This window comes from Crinia signifera, chromosome 1, assembly GCF_055691185.1.
Source record: "Crinia signifera chromosome 1, ASM5569118v1, whole genome shotgun sequence".
Lineage (NCBI taxonomy): Eukaryota > Metazoa > Chordata > Amphibia > Anura > Myobatrachidae > Crinia > Crinia signifera.
The window spans coordinates 44,291,998-44,309,077 of record NC_139217.1 but is presented as its reverse complement, the minus strand read 5'-3'; the positions used below and the strand labels follow the sequence as shown (position 1 = coordinate 44,309,077).

At 45.3% G+C, this 17,080-nt stretch overlaps 1 protein-coding gene across 2 annotated transcripts in view; it reads left to right on the top strand.

Annotated features, from left to right (window-relative positions):
- Positions 1-2,577: 2,577 nt before the first annotated feature.
- The window catches only part of RPIA (ribose 5-phosphate isomerase A), a 37,748-nt gene continuing 23,245 nt past the window's right edge, over positions 2,578-17,080 (top strand). For both annotated transcript variants that reach the window (XM_083145167.1, XM_083145140.1), the window contains exons 1-5: positions 2,578-2,684; positions 7,196-7,307; positions 10,447-10,507; positions 12,724-12,779; positions 15,320-15,379. In XM_083145167.1, coding sequence (XP_083001293.1) covers positions 7,215-7,307; positions 10,447-10,507; positions 12,724-12,779; positions 15,320-15,379 — 270 coding nt within the window. In that variant the 5' untranslated portion in view covers positions 2,578-2,684; positions 7,196-7,214. The remainder of the gene's footprint in view (positions 2,685-7,195; positions 7,308-10,446; positions 10,508-12,723; positions 12,780-15,319; positions 15,380-17,080) is intronic.

Below are 17,080 nucleotides of genomic sequence, written 5' to 3'. Positions count from 1 at the left end.
TAAGCACATGAATAAAAATAGCATGCCCCTTCTCAGAAAAAAAATAATGATTTTTTGACACCAATTAATAAAAAAAAACCTTTATTATAAAAGATCACATTCCAGATCACCATAAAAAGATGGCGATTGCTACACGGTGACACACGGCGAAAATCACTGAGAAAGCAATTCGCCATCTTCTCATTGAATACACTCACGGCGATTCACATTGAAAAACCCATTGAAAAGCCACAGCGAATTGCGGAGACTATCAGACGGCGAATTGTCCATCATTCACTGTTCGCCGTCGGCGAATAGTGCATGTTGAGTAGGGCGAATCAGTTTTTCAGTAAAAAGATTCACCTTAGAGCACGAAAATAGCACACATTCGCCATAGAACATGGCGAATCAGCCTGATTGAATACTGCCCAATGACAGTGGGATGACAAAACAGAAGGGCTGGGTTCTGCAGTATGCACTTTGGGGGTTATTCTAGTTCACTCTCAAAGGGATATGGGTGGCCAGCTGACATCCGGCTATGTATGAAGCCTTCTTCCAGGCAGGTATTAAGCCTTCTTCCGAAAGACCTAGAGCCTTTACAGATTTGTGCGCAATGCTGAGGTTCATCCAGCTGAGCATTTATCGATAGTCTGTGCACGTGCCGAGGTTCTCTATCAGTGTAGGTTGCAATCAGCAGAATATATAGAGATATGGATTTTTGGAGTGAGGAGTGCCCCAAACAGTTATCTTGCCTAGGGCCCCATCAGGTCTTAAAGCCTCCAAATAAGGACATCCCTGCCCTAAGCAGGGCGGGGGTGGGGGTGGGGGGAGGAGATGTTGGGCATGGGTGTGAAAGCTGGTAACTATGGGCCTTATTCTAGTTCACTCTTTCTGACAAAATCCTTCTTAGATGGACAAAACCATGTGCACTGCAGGGAGCAGATGTAAAATGTGCAGAAAGAATTAGATTATGGGGAGTTATTTTGTTTCTGTGCAGGGTAAATACTGGCTGCATTATTTTTACACTGCAATTTATATCTCACTTTGAAGAAAAACCCCACCCAAATCTAATTCTCTCTGCACAGGTTACATCTGCCCCACCTGCACTGCACATGGTTTTGTCCATCTAAGAAGGATTTTGTCAGAAAGAGTGAATTAGAATAAGGCCCTAAATCCTTTCAGTTAAGCTGGGTACACATATATACAATCGTCGGGCCGTTCTTCCAATCTGGGGGCAAACGGCCGTTCGATTGTATAGGTGTGTACGCTGTCCCAATTGCTGCTGTGCGACCGATAAACGGCCAAAAACGCTCTTGGCCGTCCACGGTCGGTCGGTCGAAGGTTCTTTGCTGCTTAATATTTCATCCGACAGGACGGCTCCATATCGGAACAAAAGTGAAGTGTGTACGCATGTTCGATCGATATGCTTGACAGTTTGACAAAGCACGGTGGTATGCTGCATTATGAGAGACCCTGTAACCCTTTGCCTGCTGTTTTAACTAATGTGTGTTTAATGCCTCACTGCTCAACACTTTAGAGGCATCACTTTAAGACATTAATCAATGTTGAAGTTTTAATAGAGTGGGCTGGAAGCTCTTTTCAGGGCACCATACACACTATTAAAACTTCAACATTGATTAATGTCTTAAAGTGATGCGTCTAAAGTGTTGAGCAGTGAGGCATTAAACAGACATTAGTTAAAACAGCAGGCAAAGGGTTACAGGGTCTCTCATATACTTCTTCTTGCGATTGTTTGGACGGGAGTACATCGGACGTCGCAAGTAAAATTGTGTATATGTGTACGCGCAGAACGGTCGTATGTTTTGGACGGCCGAACGTGTATTCGGTCGATCGAACGGTCGCAAGAAAAAGGAAATTGTACATATGTGTACCCAGCTTAAGTCAGCAGAAATGTTTAGGGGGCGATGTATAAAGCTATCTAAAGAGCAAAAGTTGCCCATATTATTATTATGCTTTATTTATATGGCGCCACAAGGGTTCCGTACCCTCCATGTGTACCTTTCTATGGTACAACAGTACCGTTTTTTATGGCCTGTAGAAAGGTGACCATCGAATGATTTCTGCAGCCTTCAGTCTGAAAAGTCAATACTTACTTTTTAGTTGACCGCAGATCGCCGAATTGAGGGCGGGCGCTGACATTGACACGCCTGTGTTCCCATGGGGACACCCATAAAATGCTAGGTGTACCTCTGCTTCAGCCTCCTTCCTGCCCCGGCTCACCCGCTCTGGAGCGAACGGCCCAGCGTGTGTGTGAAACTCGCTGAAGACGTCTGCTCCTGTGGTTTGCACTGTGGCCCCAGAGTACATACACACTACAGTAGAAGACCATGCAGGACAAGTACATGGTATATGGACACTGCTACAAATAGTTGGATACATTATAAAATATTATTGGAAATTTTTCAGAGCCTACATGTAATACTGTATAACAGGGCAACCATTCTGTGCATGCTGGGACTTGTAGTCCTACATCAGGTAAAGAGACAAACAATGCAATACCTGCTGTCTGCTCTTGCTTACAATGATTATCAGCAGCAGCAACTGGGTATCTGCCTCTTTAATAAAGCCCCGCCCATTCGTGACGTCAGGTGCCCCGATGCATTGCTGGGAAGGGACCATGTTGTGTGCAGTGTATCTGTGACTGTGATCACATTGGAATAGTCTCTCATCCCGGATCCATCACAGTGAGTCTGGCGGGGATGTCTCTGTGTACACTGACTTTCTCTGCATTTTTATCCTCTTAGGCGGGTGTTAGAACGAGCAACAGATGATGTATCTGACTGTGCTGCGTGTCTGCTCTCTGTGTAACCTCAGATTACATGTATCCTGTTGAAGCATTGCACAGACACGTGTTGCAGAGCTTTCTCCCTTGCAGAATATTATTCTCTGTGCATTGCTTTAGTATTCCTAAATGCTGTAGAACAGAGGGATTACAAAATAAATGCATTCATTCGAATGAGCAAATAATGTGGCAGTGGTTAGGGGTGCTGAGTTCAGTTATCTGTCATGATGCTATCTGTGTGGGTTTTGCACGTGTTCCCTGCTTTTGAGTCAGATATCTCCAGTTACTTCAGTTTTCTCCCACTCTCCTAGTTACATGCTGCTGGGACAATTGGGTGCTGTAAAAAAAAAAAAAAACGAACCCTTGAGACGAGTGCATGTTTTGTCCATGTTATAGGGAATATAGATTGTAAGCTGCATGGCGGAATTTGTCTGCGCTATTTAAAAAAAAGTTAGTAAGCAAATTATGTATGTTATTCAGTGGCCTTTCTATACCACTAGTCTGAAAACTCTGCATCTAGTGTTACGGATTGCTGCTCTGATACGGTTACGGTAGCTGCACTGGGAGTACAATCCTGTTCTCACAATCATTCTCCTTGTGATGAAATTCAATATCTGATCTATGATGACCTCAGCCTCAAGGACTGTACATTTACAGACATGTCACTTTTGTCTCCCTCCCTATTGTCTAACAGTGTCTGTACATAATAACCACCTTTCTCTCTCAGAACACTTTTTCCTGGAGGAGCGATTAGGTTTAGCTGCACAACCCTAAGAGTCCAGATTTCTTTGGAGTGATGATGTCTCGGCATCCGTGTGACTGTTCAGATTCTGTCTCCTCATGTCATACGACTGTGGTTGTCATGGTAGTTGCATGATCATTTGTAGATGTTAAATCATTAATTAACCTTAAAAATTACTTCATGTGGGCTTAAATGAATCATTAATTAATTTGCATCAAAACCTTAAAAATTACTTCATGTGGGCTTAGTACATTTGTACATCAGCCCTTTGTGTTTTTCCTTTTTAAATATTGGACCTTATTCAATTCCGTACATGGTTGCATAGGGCATAGGGCTTAGCAATGTTTTATGCGCCATGATCCCCCTAAAATACACAACAGGGCACAGGGATTAATTGCTCCAATAGGGTAAATTTACTAAGATTGGAGTTCTATTGAAGATGGAATGGTGCCCATAGCAACCAATCAGATTCTATCTATTCTCTACTAGAAGGTGCTAAATAAGAAGTAGAATCTGGGTGTTATGGGGACACATCACATCTTTAATAGAACTCCCATCTTAAGCCTCTTTCACACAGTACTTCAGACCTGGGATTTTGCCAGGTTGCTGAAGTAACGATACGGTGTGACCGTGCCAAACCTTATAACCCTGGCTATTCAACCCGTGTTATAAGAAGGGTCAAACCTAGGTCTCCCTCTGTATAATGGGTGACCAGGGTTTTTTTTTTTGGGGGGGGGGGGGGGGGGGGTTGTGTGTGCGGCATGACGTTACAAGGTCATGCTGCACACAGCCGGGAGAGGGAGGCAGGGCCGGGCAGTTGCTGAAGCTGACAGTGACACTGCTCAGAAGGAGGGAACGCAGGCAATGGTACTCCTGAGAATTTTCTGGGTTTGCCAGTCTGCGCACTGGAGTAAAACCCCAAAAATTCTCGGGAGTGCCACTGAAGGGGTTAATGTGAATGGGCCGGGTCGGACCCGGGATAGCGATGTGAAAGGGGTATTAGTAAATTCACCCCAATGAGTAGAAATGAACATATGCGACTGGAAGGCGTAGAATGGGTCCTATTAAAGTGAAAAAGTTAGATGTTTGCTTAGCCAGCTCATTTTGGTAATCGCTCAGCTCCTTGTGGCGGAAGTCTGGGCACATGAGCATGGCATCACCTATTCCTTATATTATATATATATCAGACCCGGGGAAAGCCAGGAGCTGTGTTGCAGCTGACGTAGATCTGAGATGTAGTTTTTGTTTTCCGTGTGTAGTTCCTATTTCATTTTATCTATTGACCATAGCTGTAACTAATTTTGGGCAATGACTGACCACATCCTCTTTTACAGTTACATGATATTGGGTAAGGTTTGGGGATACGGCAATATATAGAACTTACAGACGTCTCCTATGTTATATATAGTGCTTTGAGTGTCCGTTTGTTCATACTGGATAATACATTTGTGTATTGTTGAGCCTCAGACACTCATAACCTTTCACATCACATCCTCGACCCGGGTTATTGCGTCACTGACCCAGGTTGAGTTGCGGTGTGAACACACCACGTCTTATATCCTAAGCGCCAGACAGGGTCGGACCTGGGTTTGGGATGTATAAGGGGTAAATTTACTACAGGTTCTAAAAGTGAAAAGAGGTGATGTTGCCCTTGACAATGATAGACAGAATATGGTTGGTATGGGGAACATCGCCTCTCTTCATTTTTAGAACCTTTAGTTAATTTACCCCTGTGTTCTGTGTCTTCGTTGTATATCATATAAAACTTGGCCATTTGTCTGTGTTGCGGAAGTATAGAGATGGCCATTTGTCTGTGTTGCGGAAGTATAGAGATGGTCACAACCTGGATGGCGATTTGTTTTCTGGGGTATTATTGCTGAGGTCAGTGGGACGTTCTTGGCAGATGTACACCAAAAGGAGCCTGAGTCTCCTTCCTTTAATGCAGTAAGATGTGGATAGAGAAAGATTACTGAAATCAGATAACGGGGTGAAGAGGGAACATTTTCAGGGTATCCCCTGCTGGCTAGCAGCACAAATATATGGAAAGGTCACTTCCAAACCCTTCCCCTTCTTCCTGATCACACAGCGGTGAATTTGCAGGCCGGGCGATAATTGAAAGACTGCACGTTCGCAAGATCATATCTGCTACTTTGGTGATCGCTGGCCATACACAAGTTGTCTGACAGGAAGTCGGTGTTTTCTGGGAGTGTCAGGGAAACCGTAGGCGTGGCCAGGAGAGGGGAAGGCGTGTGATGTCTGCTCCGTACCCGATCCGACTGTTTGTATCATAGCCGCCCAGTAAGTCCTGGGCTACGCACAGACTGCACACAGTGGCAAAACGAATTAGATGGTGAGCGTCTTGTAAATGGATTCGCAGTCATTCGCTCATTCAGCAAAGTTTCACAAGCCATTTGCACACTTATTGGCAGGCTTACACGGGGCGGGATTTCACTCCGGTGGGGTGGCATATACTTGATCGCAGGGCTCCAGAATATAGCAGCCCAGTGATCAGGTCTGAATTAGGCCCATGAAATACCACCTGTTGGCTCAAAAAAACCCAGTGAAAAACCCCATGTTGACCTTTTGACTGTCAACCTAAAGACCTGTCGACATAACCCCATGTCAACCTTCAGCGGTTGACCCAACGTATGTCGACCTTCCCCTTGTAGATCTAGTGTCCATATACCACCCTGACATTCTCCTGCAGCTCCGTTACAAAGTATTTTTGTATTACCAGCCCCCACCACTAGATGGCTGCAGCTTCTCCCCATGTGTTTAATACAGATCTGTTACAGGTGAGACACCTGAGATGCTGTGACATCATTAGCCCCGCCCCTGTTTTGGAATCTACCATGTGCATTTCTGCAATTCAAGGCTGCCAAGCTGTCAGTCACTAGGCTGGTGAAGCCCCTCCCTCCTAATATGTCAGCCTGCTGTACAGGATTCAGTACTGAATCCCGGCGGTCGGGATCCCGGCGTTCAGAATCCCGACGCCGGAATCCCGACAGCCAAACTCCCGACAAGGGGGGGGACGTGGATCGCCCCCCCTTGAGGGCTCGCCACGCAGCGGGCCCGGTGCCTCGCTGCGCTCGCCACGCAGCGGGCCCGGTGCCTCGCTACGCTCGGCACACTAATTTATTCTCCCTCCAGGGATGTCGTGGACACCCACGGAGGGAGAATGTGTCGGGATTTCGGCGGTCGGGATTCTGAACGCCGGGATTTTAACTGCATCCCGCTGTACAGCAGGGGAAAATATTAATTTCAGTTTAATCACTATTATTATTTCATGGATAGTATACAGATCAGTGGTATGCAGCATCTGACATGTATAGAGTGGCTTTAATTGTTCTTTAATCCATTTGAAATAATTGTTGTTGAAAATGTTGGTATAAAATAATGCAGATGTAATGCTCTGCCTATCTCTGCAAACCTGTTGGGTGGGTACAGACCATAGGATGCAGCTGGCATACAGATTTCTTGTAATGAATGCAGCTCTGTGCTGAAACATGAGCTGTGCCTGCTGGGATTGGGCTGTTGTGTAGATGCCACACACTGTAAATAAGCCTGGTACACACCGTGCATGGTCACCGGCCAGTCTCCTGCACACAATACAGGGCACGTCTCAGTAACTGACTGCTGGCACCCATTGCTATGTTCTGTTTCCTGGGCAGATCACAGTGAGGACTCTGTATGATACAGCGCAGGCTGCTCACTACAATCAGCAGGATGACGGAAGAGGCTAAGAGACTGGCAGGCTGCGCGGCTGTGGACAATCATGTCAAGGTACGAGGAGTATCCGTGGTCTCATCCCAACTCTGATAGCATTTACCTCTGTGTGTTAGCAGTTGTACCATAGCTAATGGTGAATACCAATGTTATACTCAGGATTAACCTGTGAGCCATATTCACAACCTCTTACAGGGATAATTATTTTTCCTTTATTGCATTTGCTGACTCTAAATATTAAGGGATGTCGATATAAAAAAGACTGTACAGTTGTATTGTTTGCCTTCTCTTCCCCATAAATCAGTATTTCTTCCCAGGGATGTCACCTGTCGATTTAAATGCTGTGTATATTTTTGACAAGATTTTAAGTGCACAATAACAATATTGTTAACGACCCTGTCATTCATATTGTCTAGTGCAGGCCTGGCCAACCTGTGCCTCTCTAGCTGTTGTGAAACTACAAGTCTCAGCATGCCTGGCCACAGTTTTGTTATAAGCGGATGTTAGAACTGTGGCAAGGCATGATGGGATTAGTAGTTTCACAACATCTGAGGACGCACAGGTTGGCGTTCCATGCAGTTCAAGGGAAATCGATGATGACATTGCATAGTTTGCGGGTGAAAGGATCCATGCAGATGCAAATACCAAAAATGTACTGGAATTTACACCATTAATTGATGAAACCATCAGCATCAGGCACACACCATCGATGGTTTCACACTATCGATTGTCAGTAGATAACCACAGCGGAGAGCAGAAATACCTTGAGGAATATTTACTAAGGAGCTATTTATCTAAGCTGCTGATTATTGTGGCTTTGATCATATTAAAACATCAAGAGGCATGTGGAGGGGAAGGGGGGGGAGGGGAAGGCATTGAAAGGTGTCAGATCCGACATTTTAATAAGTCGGATCTGTGTGGTCAGAAACGACCTCGGATGGTCAAGTTCACGGACATTTTTCGTCAATCCGCGGTCGTTTTTGCCGATCCTCAGACTTTTTGCCACTCGACAGCCAGAACGTTGAATTCCGGCTGTCGAGTTACTGACGGAAGAAATTAAAACGGCCTGGAATTCTGACTGTCGGGATGTTCCAACAGTCGTAATCGCGGATTGAATACCCCCCCATGAATGGTGAACAAGCCTGGAGTGAGTGAGATGGAAGTCTGAGGAGAGAGCTGAGGTTAAGGCCTGATTAACGTTCCCAGCTGCCCCAGACAAATACAGAAGTGCCCCCCCCACATCCCCCACCATCAAATTTTTTTTGCAAAAAATCTGTAACTTGCTCAGACCTCGGCTCCATTTATATTGCAATGGCGGCAGTGGCATCAGTCACTGCCTTGGCAGCGGAGCCAGTCGGAGCTCACACGATCGCCTCTTTCCAGCATGCACTACTGCTCCCAGAGTTCCCAGGGGACAGCAACAGGAAGCACTGCCATCCTAATCAGCCTGTTGGTTAATCAGCCCCTGGCTGAGGAGGCGGATGCGTTCTAGAGTATAACAGAGAAGTATTTTGGAGGGGTAGAGGCCCTTCACTTGTTACTGCCTGGTCCCATAGAAGCCCATACACATTGTGAGCCATAAAGGGTCAATCGGTTACACAGTACTCTGGGCCTAATTCCTGTTTGCACGCACATAGCAGCGCATCTGCGACTTATTTGGCTATGGAGGTGCTAATCTTCGCAAGTGAAGCTGCTGCCCAGATAAAGAATACAGATGCCCACCGTAGCCGCTGCAAAGTCCACAGGAACTGCTCACATGTACCCCGGAGCATCAACTTCCCGAGTGTCTATGATCACACAGACTGGACGCAGCAGTAGTGACAATGGCCCCATGTTTCTCTATGTGCATGATCGCAGCTGAAGGCCAAAAAGACATCTGCATTATTTTTACCACTCCACATTACCCCCAGACAGTTCCTTCCTGTCAGTCTCTATGCATTTATTTCGTTACTGCGAGTTATCACAATGGTACATTGGCGCGTGGGCAGTCTGCCGATTAATAGGTCAGTTGCATGAACATTGGCATTGTGTGCACACCTGAATTATGGCCTCAGCTGATTGGGTGCATTTACCTGATCAGCAGAGTGATAGTTGGGTACCAGCTTAAGCCGGCCAATCAAAGTTAGTTTTATTCTTTCAGAAGGGTCCTTCACTCCCATACACGAGAATCTGGACAGTGCAAAACGGTCTGCCCCACAAGCTTCTGGATCCCAGGCTGGCAGTATATATACAGAATGTACTGTATATAGAAGGAGCCAGGCTCGGAGCTGTGACATGCAGAGTGTACCAAGGGAGGGACTGCGATTGTTTAACGTTCCTACACTAAAGCTGCCAACGCCACTGGAATGTTACCTGGCTGAGGGCAGGTTATTATCTGTGTACCGTTCACTACTGTTACTGCACAGCTTCCCCTGTGTACTATAGGGGGTTATTCTGGTTTATTCGCAAATTTGCGATGTGCACTCCCACGGGTCATTAACAAGAGTGTGTAGTCCGTACAAGCAGCTCAAATTTACCTAAATCTAACTCTCTCTGCACATGTTGCATCTGCCACACCTGCAGCTCAGCATGGTTTTGGCCATCCCCAAAAATTGCAGCCTTGCTAAAACGTCTGAATCAGGCCCAAAATCATTTGTCTAGGAAAAGTTTATGGGAAGTTGTTCATCAATATCGCTCACTGAACACCTCCTCTAGTGCGTATGGTCCTTAACACTACGGGGCAGATGCACTAAGCTTCAAACGTGATAAAATGGAGAGTGATAAACAGCCAGCCAATCAGCTCATGCCTGACATTTTTCAAACACAGTCTGTGACATGGCAGGCAGGAGCTGATTGGCTGGCTGTTTATCACTCTCCATTTTATCACTATTGAAGCTTAGTGCATCTGGCCCTATATGAGTAATCTCTTGGAAAATCATGGAGAGGGTTCTTGCCCACCGCCATACACATGCTACAAGTTTTACATGTCCCTCTCCCCCTCTTATGCCTGACTCGTACCATGAGGAAGGGAGGAAATTGAAATTCTGATGTGGATTAGTAGTTTCCCTGTGAGGTTTACAGAGTTATCATTATTCCAGCCATGACAATAAAATGCTGATCCATGTGTCCTCTCCTAATCAAGTTACATGGACAGAGCCTTGTGCCGGCTGTGCTGCCCGTGTGACTGATGCTTAATGATCCGTGTCTCTCTCTGCAGGATAATCAGGTGCTCGGCATTGGAAGCGGATCCACCATTGTCCACGCTGTGCATCGATTAGGTACATATTGTATTTTCACCGTATCTCTTCATGTACATTTTTCTCTTTTTTTTTTAGTACTTGTGTATTATCACGGTGCCCAAGATTTCCATCGTAGGGCATCGTATTTAATTGTACAGGCACCCTGATGGGTGATTACTATGTTAAATGCACCCCCATTGTTAACTCCACCCCCACTATCAACGCCAACCCAAAGCATGGCGAGCGCAGCGAGCCCGCGTACTCCAACCTTTTCATACCCCCACTATCCATGTTGGCGTGGAGTTGATTTTAGATAGTGTGGCGAGCGGACGCGGATTACTTCACTTGTATTCCGCTCGTCAACTCCACGCCGACGTGGATAGTGGGGGTATGAAAAGCTCGGAGGACGCGTGCCGCCGCCCCTCGTGGGCTCGCTGCGCTCGCCACGCTTCGGGTGGGGGTTGATAGTGGGGGTGGCGTTAACAATGGGGGTGCATTTAACATAGTAATCACCCACCAAAGTGCTTGTACAATAAAAAATTGCATCGCATGCCATTTTAATGCGATATTTTATTATACAGTGCGGGTCTTTCGACCCGAAAATCGGGTCCCATCGCATACCTTAATTAGTGGTATGCGATGGGCGCCGTGATAATACACAAGTACCTTTTTTTTGTTTTTTTGTATTTCTTGGTCTATATGGTCACAGGTCCCCTCTGTGACCGCTATGGCCCCATTTAATTTACTGTAATGTGTGCATTATCCAATATTCTGGGACTTTACGTATTCTCTATGGCGGTGCTGCAAACTTGGCCTATTAATGAAAGTGTGAATACTATTTTGAACCTTTTAATAATTAAAAAAAAAAGCCCTTTTTGCAGGAAAGGATTATTAAGGCACCTGAATGTGTAGCCAATGCACATTTAGGGATGCGTCCCTTTTTTATTTTTAAGGTACAGTAGGTGCCCTGCCTTTCCCTGCCCACTAAAGGACTTGTGTTCCTTTCCCAGCAGCGCACACTTCTATGTGCACTACAGAACAATGTAATGAAAGTCTATTCAAACAATCAAAAGTAAAAGTAATGAAAAATGTCCCAATATCCCTTCCCTCTTATGGTTAATGTAAAAATATAAAATGAGATCTAAAAAAAAAACTTTCGGTCAACTCATTGTGACCTTAAAGCGGGTGTAGGTTGGACTTCTATTCATTGTCTGCTGGTACTGGCGTGTTTCTCACCCACCCTCCCGCTCCCAATTTACAGGGGTATTTTTTCAAAGATCTGAACCTTAATATCCACTCAGTAGGCCATTCATGAATGAGCCTTATCCATCAAATGAGTTAGCCACGTATTACTCATGGCCCATAGTAAGTGTGGTTATATGCCACATGCACCCTACCTCCATGATGGTGGGGCTGCAAGTTAAAAATGTGCAAGTCTGGGGCATGAACTGCAGTACCGGTAACAATGCGAAAGTGCCATTGCAAGAATAACTTGCACCCTTCGCAGGTAATCGAATCAACCCCGAAATGTTTTGGAACCTTTATCTCATCCGGTAGCTTCCCTTGTGCATCTACCACATGTTCCAGTAAACTAAAATAGAGAACAATTTTACCTCCTCTCTTCCCATATTTCCCAATGTTAGAAAGGATAGGTGCCACCAAGTACAGTGTACCAAATTTTTTTGCGATTATTAAAGGTTACACTAGGTTTTAAGCCCAACTTCTGAAACCACTGAGTGCAGCATAATAATGGTTCTTCCTAGTTCTGCGATCTCACGCACCGTGTTCCAGAGTTTTTGTGACTTATGGTGCCCACACACGCACCGATCCTGGCGGTGCGATGCTATGCGATGGGGTGCGCGCTCCCGCGGCACCTCATCGCACAGTACAAAAAGTTTGTGCTGCACATACTTTTTGTACTAGCTTTTTATCGCATAGCATCGCATCGCATGCACAAGGCATATGATGCGATGCTATGTGTGCTAGTTAAGCACAGAACGCACACCGGGATCGATGCGTCTGTGGGAACCTTTAGTCCTTTATGTTCCTTGGTTTGTGTGGTAGCCTGGGCTCCTTGTGGTGCTGGGGTCTCTCTGGGGACCCTTCTCACAGGGTGGTAGAATCGGTGCTTAGGGGTGATAGCTGCAGTTATATAAAAAGCATTGCTGCAATTGTGCAGTAGTAGATCCTCCGCTTGTTGCTGGGACCCTGTTAGTTATTCATAACTGTAGATATGTTTATTTTTCGTCCCTTAGCTGAAAGGGTGAAGAACGAGAATCTCAGCGTGCTCTGTGTCCCCACCTCTTTCCAGGTAAGCACCACAATTCTCCAGTAATTGGATTGTATTGCTATTTTCTCCAATGTAAATATTACTGGGACTGATTTATTTCTTGAGTGTTCTCATGCGCAACAAGTTTTAAAACTTTTTCATAAACGGTGCTCCAGCCCGTCGGCTCCCAACTGTCATTTGTTTGAAAATGACAGTTCAAAGCTTATTAGCTTGGAGCACTAAGGGGGAGATGTATTAATAAGCGTTATGGGGGGTGGGGAGTGGTATCGACAAAGATTATGTACACCGATACTGCTTCACCATGTATTAAGGTGGGGTGAGTGCCCCTGACATTATTGCTGCTGCTATCGGCATGGATCCAGGTTTCCGACACTGGCTTGTGGAGTCTGATCTCACCATTACTCTGCAGACAGATTAAGCTCCTCCCACATCCTGAGGGCCGTGTCCTGATAGGGTACTATGCATGCACAGAAGCTGAGCATGCATTCCTTTGAGCTGCTGTGACATCACTGGGCCTGAATATGTTAATCCAGAAAGTTCATTTCTGCAGTTAAAGTCTTGGAGAAGTCACCTCTTTTAGCTAAAGAAGCTACAGGAGGGTTACGTAGCCTGGCAGACAACTAGTATAAACAGCAGTAGTTCATATATATTACAAATAGAGGAGCCATGCCAACTGCCTCACTGGTAGTTGGGGTGGCTCCTGTATTTGAATTTTGAACTGTGCTGCAGCCCCTCCTCTGGAGCTGCCATTGGTCAGCACAGGAATATACTACTGAGCGCAGTTCTGCAGACTTGGGCCCAGCCCTATTGTTGATTTACTTGCTCTAAAGAGCTCCATTTTCATATACTATGTTTACCCAATGGAGGACAGAGGGGTAAAGTGATAGACGTCAGTAGGTCAACACTATACGGCCAACAAGTTCAAAGGTCAATGTACAAGGTAGACCATGCTTAAGGTCGATAGGTTCAAAAGGATGACCCTAGTTACCTGTGTCCAGAGTGACAAATGAAGCCGTACACTAATTGGGGTCACGTGGTTATACATGCAAGATGACACCCAATAATGCACATTTTATTTTTTTTTTTTTAATGTGTCAACCATTTTTGTACATGTCTGCCTTTTTACTGTGAACAGATTGATCCTGTTCACCTTTTGGGGCCGATCTATTGGCTGTCTGGAAGATTTCTGTAGATCTAATGAACCAATCCTGGACAGAGGATGTAGGTTATATTTTGAGTTTAGGTTTATCCACCAGTTTGTACTCATGAGTGCGATGTTGTTCGGGAGAACCAGGCTGTCTAGGAACCAGCAGGTGTTCTGTGCGACCCAAGGACAGGACGCAGTGTTTGTCCTTGAGAAGTTTATACATTCCCTGGGATTCTTCAGACTATGCAGATCCCATAATAAAATCTGATGTAAATGATGGAATAAAGAGATTATTGTGCATCTGGCAGACAGCAGAGGGGGCAAATGTTTTATGTAATTCTATTTTTGACTCTGGTCAGATATTGTCACTGAGTCTGATGCGCCCTTGGCCGTTTGTGGAACTGGCTGTGGCGAATACATACTAGCTTGTGCCAGTTATTGGTTCTAGACTGGTGCTCAGTGTAACCTGGCCCGGCCTCCCTGTGTTCATTGTAACTCCTGGGTATTGGACAGATGTGTACTGTGTGGCTTACAACATATATAACTCCCTACAGCAGGGAAGACCGCTCTTAGTAGTCAGATATTATTATATGGTCACCTGCCATTACATGCCTACCAGCAGTAGGGGGCACTACTGTACCTGAGGTGATGGGCATTCATTACGTTTTACAGAATAAGCTATAAAGGTAATTTTACAGTATATTCCTTACTAGTACAGGTTGAGTATCCCGTATCCAAAATGCTCGGGACCAGGAGAATTTTGGATAACGGATTATTCCGTATTTCGGAATATTTTAATATTTCAATGATGTATTTTGAAGTATCTTGCATGTATGCTGTATAAACACATAATATACACACAAATATATTTTATTACCACATAAAATACACACAAATATATTTTATTTGTTCAAAAAACAAGGTTTCAAAACGTGAAACAAAATGTGTGTAATATCTCAGCACTGAATTTGAATGCCAAGCAATCATTGTCTTGCACATATATAGTGCCAGTTACATATCATGTCCTCAGTAGTGCTGTTACAAATGTCCCCAGTGAGTTTTTAGCAAAAAAAATAATTTTTTTTACTTTCTGGAATGTATGGTTTTCGGAATAATTCGGATACGGGATACTCGACCTGTACCTGTTTATATTCCAGGAAATGCCTATAAAAAAAATGTAAATCCAGAATATGTTTATACGTGTTTAATTTTGATTGTATACTGTACTTTATGGCCGTATCCTTTATTCCTTATGGGTACAGTTGCAGTTTATCTGCTGCTTTTTAGGTTTGACTTTACAAATATAGGCTTTATCTCTCACCTTACATGACCATTACTGAAATTTTTTTTTTTAAATAAATATAAACTGTGCGGCTGTTTCTGACAAGTGATTAAAACTCTCTCTCCCCCACAGGCTCGTCAGCTGATCCTGCGGAACGGACTCACTCTGACTGACTTAGAGCGCCACCCGGTGGTAAGGATGATGCTCCTGGTATAAATGGGATATTTCCTATGGCACCTCTGCTCATTTGTCAGGAAAATCTGTGCCCTTTCTTGTTGTTTTCTGAGACCTGGGGACATTTTATGGTTCCTGCCTGACAGGTTTTTGTTTTTCTTCTTTGTGTCTGGTTCAACTTTTGTTTTGTCTCTTAAAATGGATGAATCTCAGGTGGGACGTCTCAGACCCCATGCTTGTGACCTTAAATAAATAAAAGCTGTAACAATCAGACTTTTGCATGTTATATACCGTGTTGGTATAGATGGGGCAAAGGGGCTCCACCCACTTCCTCAACATTGGTGGTCATGGTAATAAGCAATTATTCTTTTTATTGAAGAGAAGTCTGACCGTTCAGAAAAACTGAAGAAAAAATCAAGAAGGCAAAAGTAAATCAATGCTTCACATTGTAAAATACACACAATTCCCTCTTATACCCATTTTACACCAAGATCCGACCCAGTATTTGGAACACAGTTCCACGCCAGGGCGGATCCGGGACTTTGGTCTGTTTAAACTGGGTAGTTGCTAAATTCTAGTGGGCTTAAGGACCTTCCACACCCAGGGGGAAGAGCAAGGCAGGCCAGGGGGCTTGCTCCTTCACTATTCATGCCACCACTGGTTGCCTGTAGGGTACTCTTTACCTAGCACGGCGGCCATCGCGGGCATTGAATGCACTAAAAAATCGGGTGTGACGCGACCGACGCGATGCCCGCGAATTCCCATAGGGAACAATGTTAAATGTCTCAATTGACCCGATTATTCTGTTCAATGCCTCAATTGACCCGATTTTTCCATAGGAAACAATGTTAAATGGGCCACAGAGGCCAAATAGGCACCCTAAAGTGTGAAATGGCCCCCACAATTGTTAACGCCACCCCACGATCAACGTGAACCCGAAGCGTGGTGATCGCAGCGGTATGCGTCCTACGACCTTTTCATACCCCCACTATCCACGTCGGCGTGGAGTTGAGAACAGAATAGTGTGGCGAGCCACCGAGCCCGAAGCGTGGCGAGCGGACGCGGATACCTGTGAAGCCCGCGAAGGGACGCGTTTACCTGTGAAGGTATCCGCGTCCCTTCGCGGGGCTCGCTGCGCTCGCCACGCTTCGGGTTGACGTTCATCGTGGGGTGGCGTTAACAATTGTGGGGGCAATTTCACACTTCAGGGTGGCTATTTGGCCTCTGTGGGCCATTTAACATTGTTTCCTATGGAAAAATCGGGTCAATTGAGGCATTGAACAGTAAAATCGGGTCAATTGAGAAATTTAACATTGTTCCCTATGGGAAATCGCGGGCATCGCGTCGGTCGCGTCGCACCCGATTTTTAGTGCATTCAATGCCCGCGATTTTTTTACCTGCGATGCCCACGATCAAAATCGTGGGCGCCGTGCTAGGTAAAGAGTACCGCCTGTAGTAACCAGGTGGCAAGCGGAGCGTTCCACCACGCCCGAAGCAAGCCCATGAGGGTCCATTTGGGTCCCTTGTTCCCACCTTGCTCCTCCTCTCTCAGGCCCCTCTCCTCCCCTGTCACGTGACAAGGGCCCTTATTCAGATCTGATAGCAGGACAAATTTGTTCTCAAAATGGGCAAAACCATGTGCACTGCAGGTGGGGCAGATGTAACATGTGCAGAGAGAGTTAGATTTGTGTGAGTTATTTTGTTTCTGTGCAGGGTAAA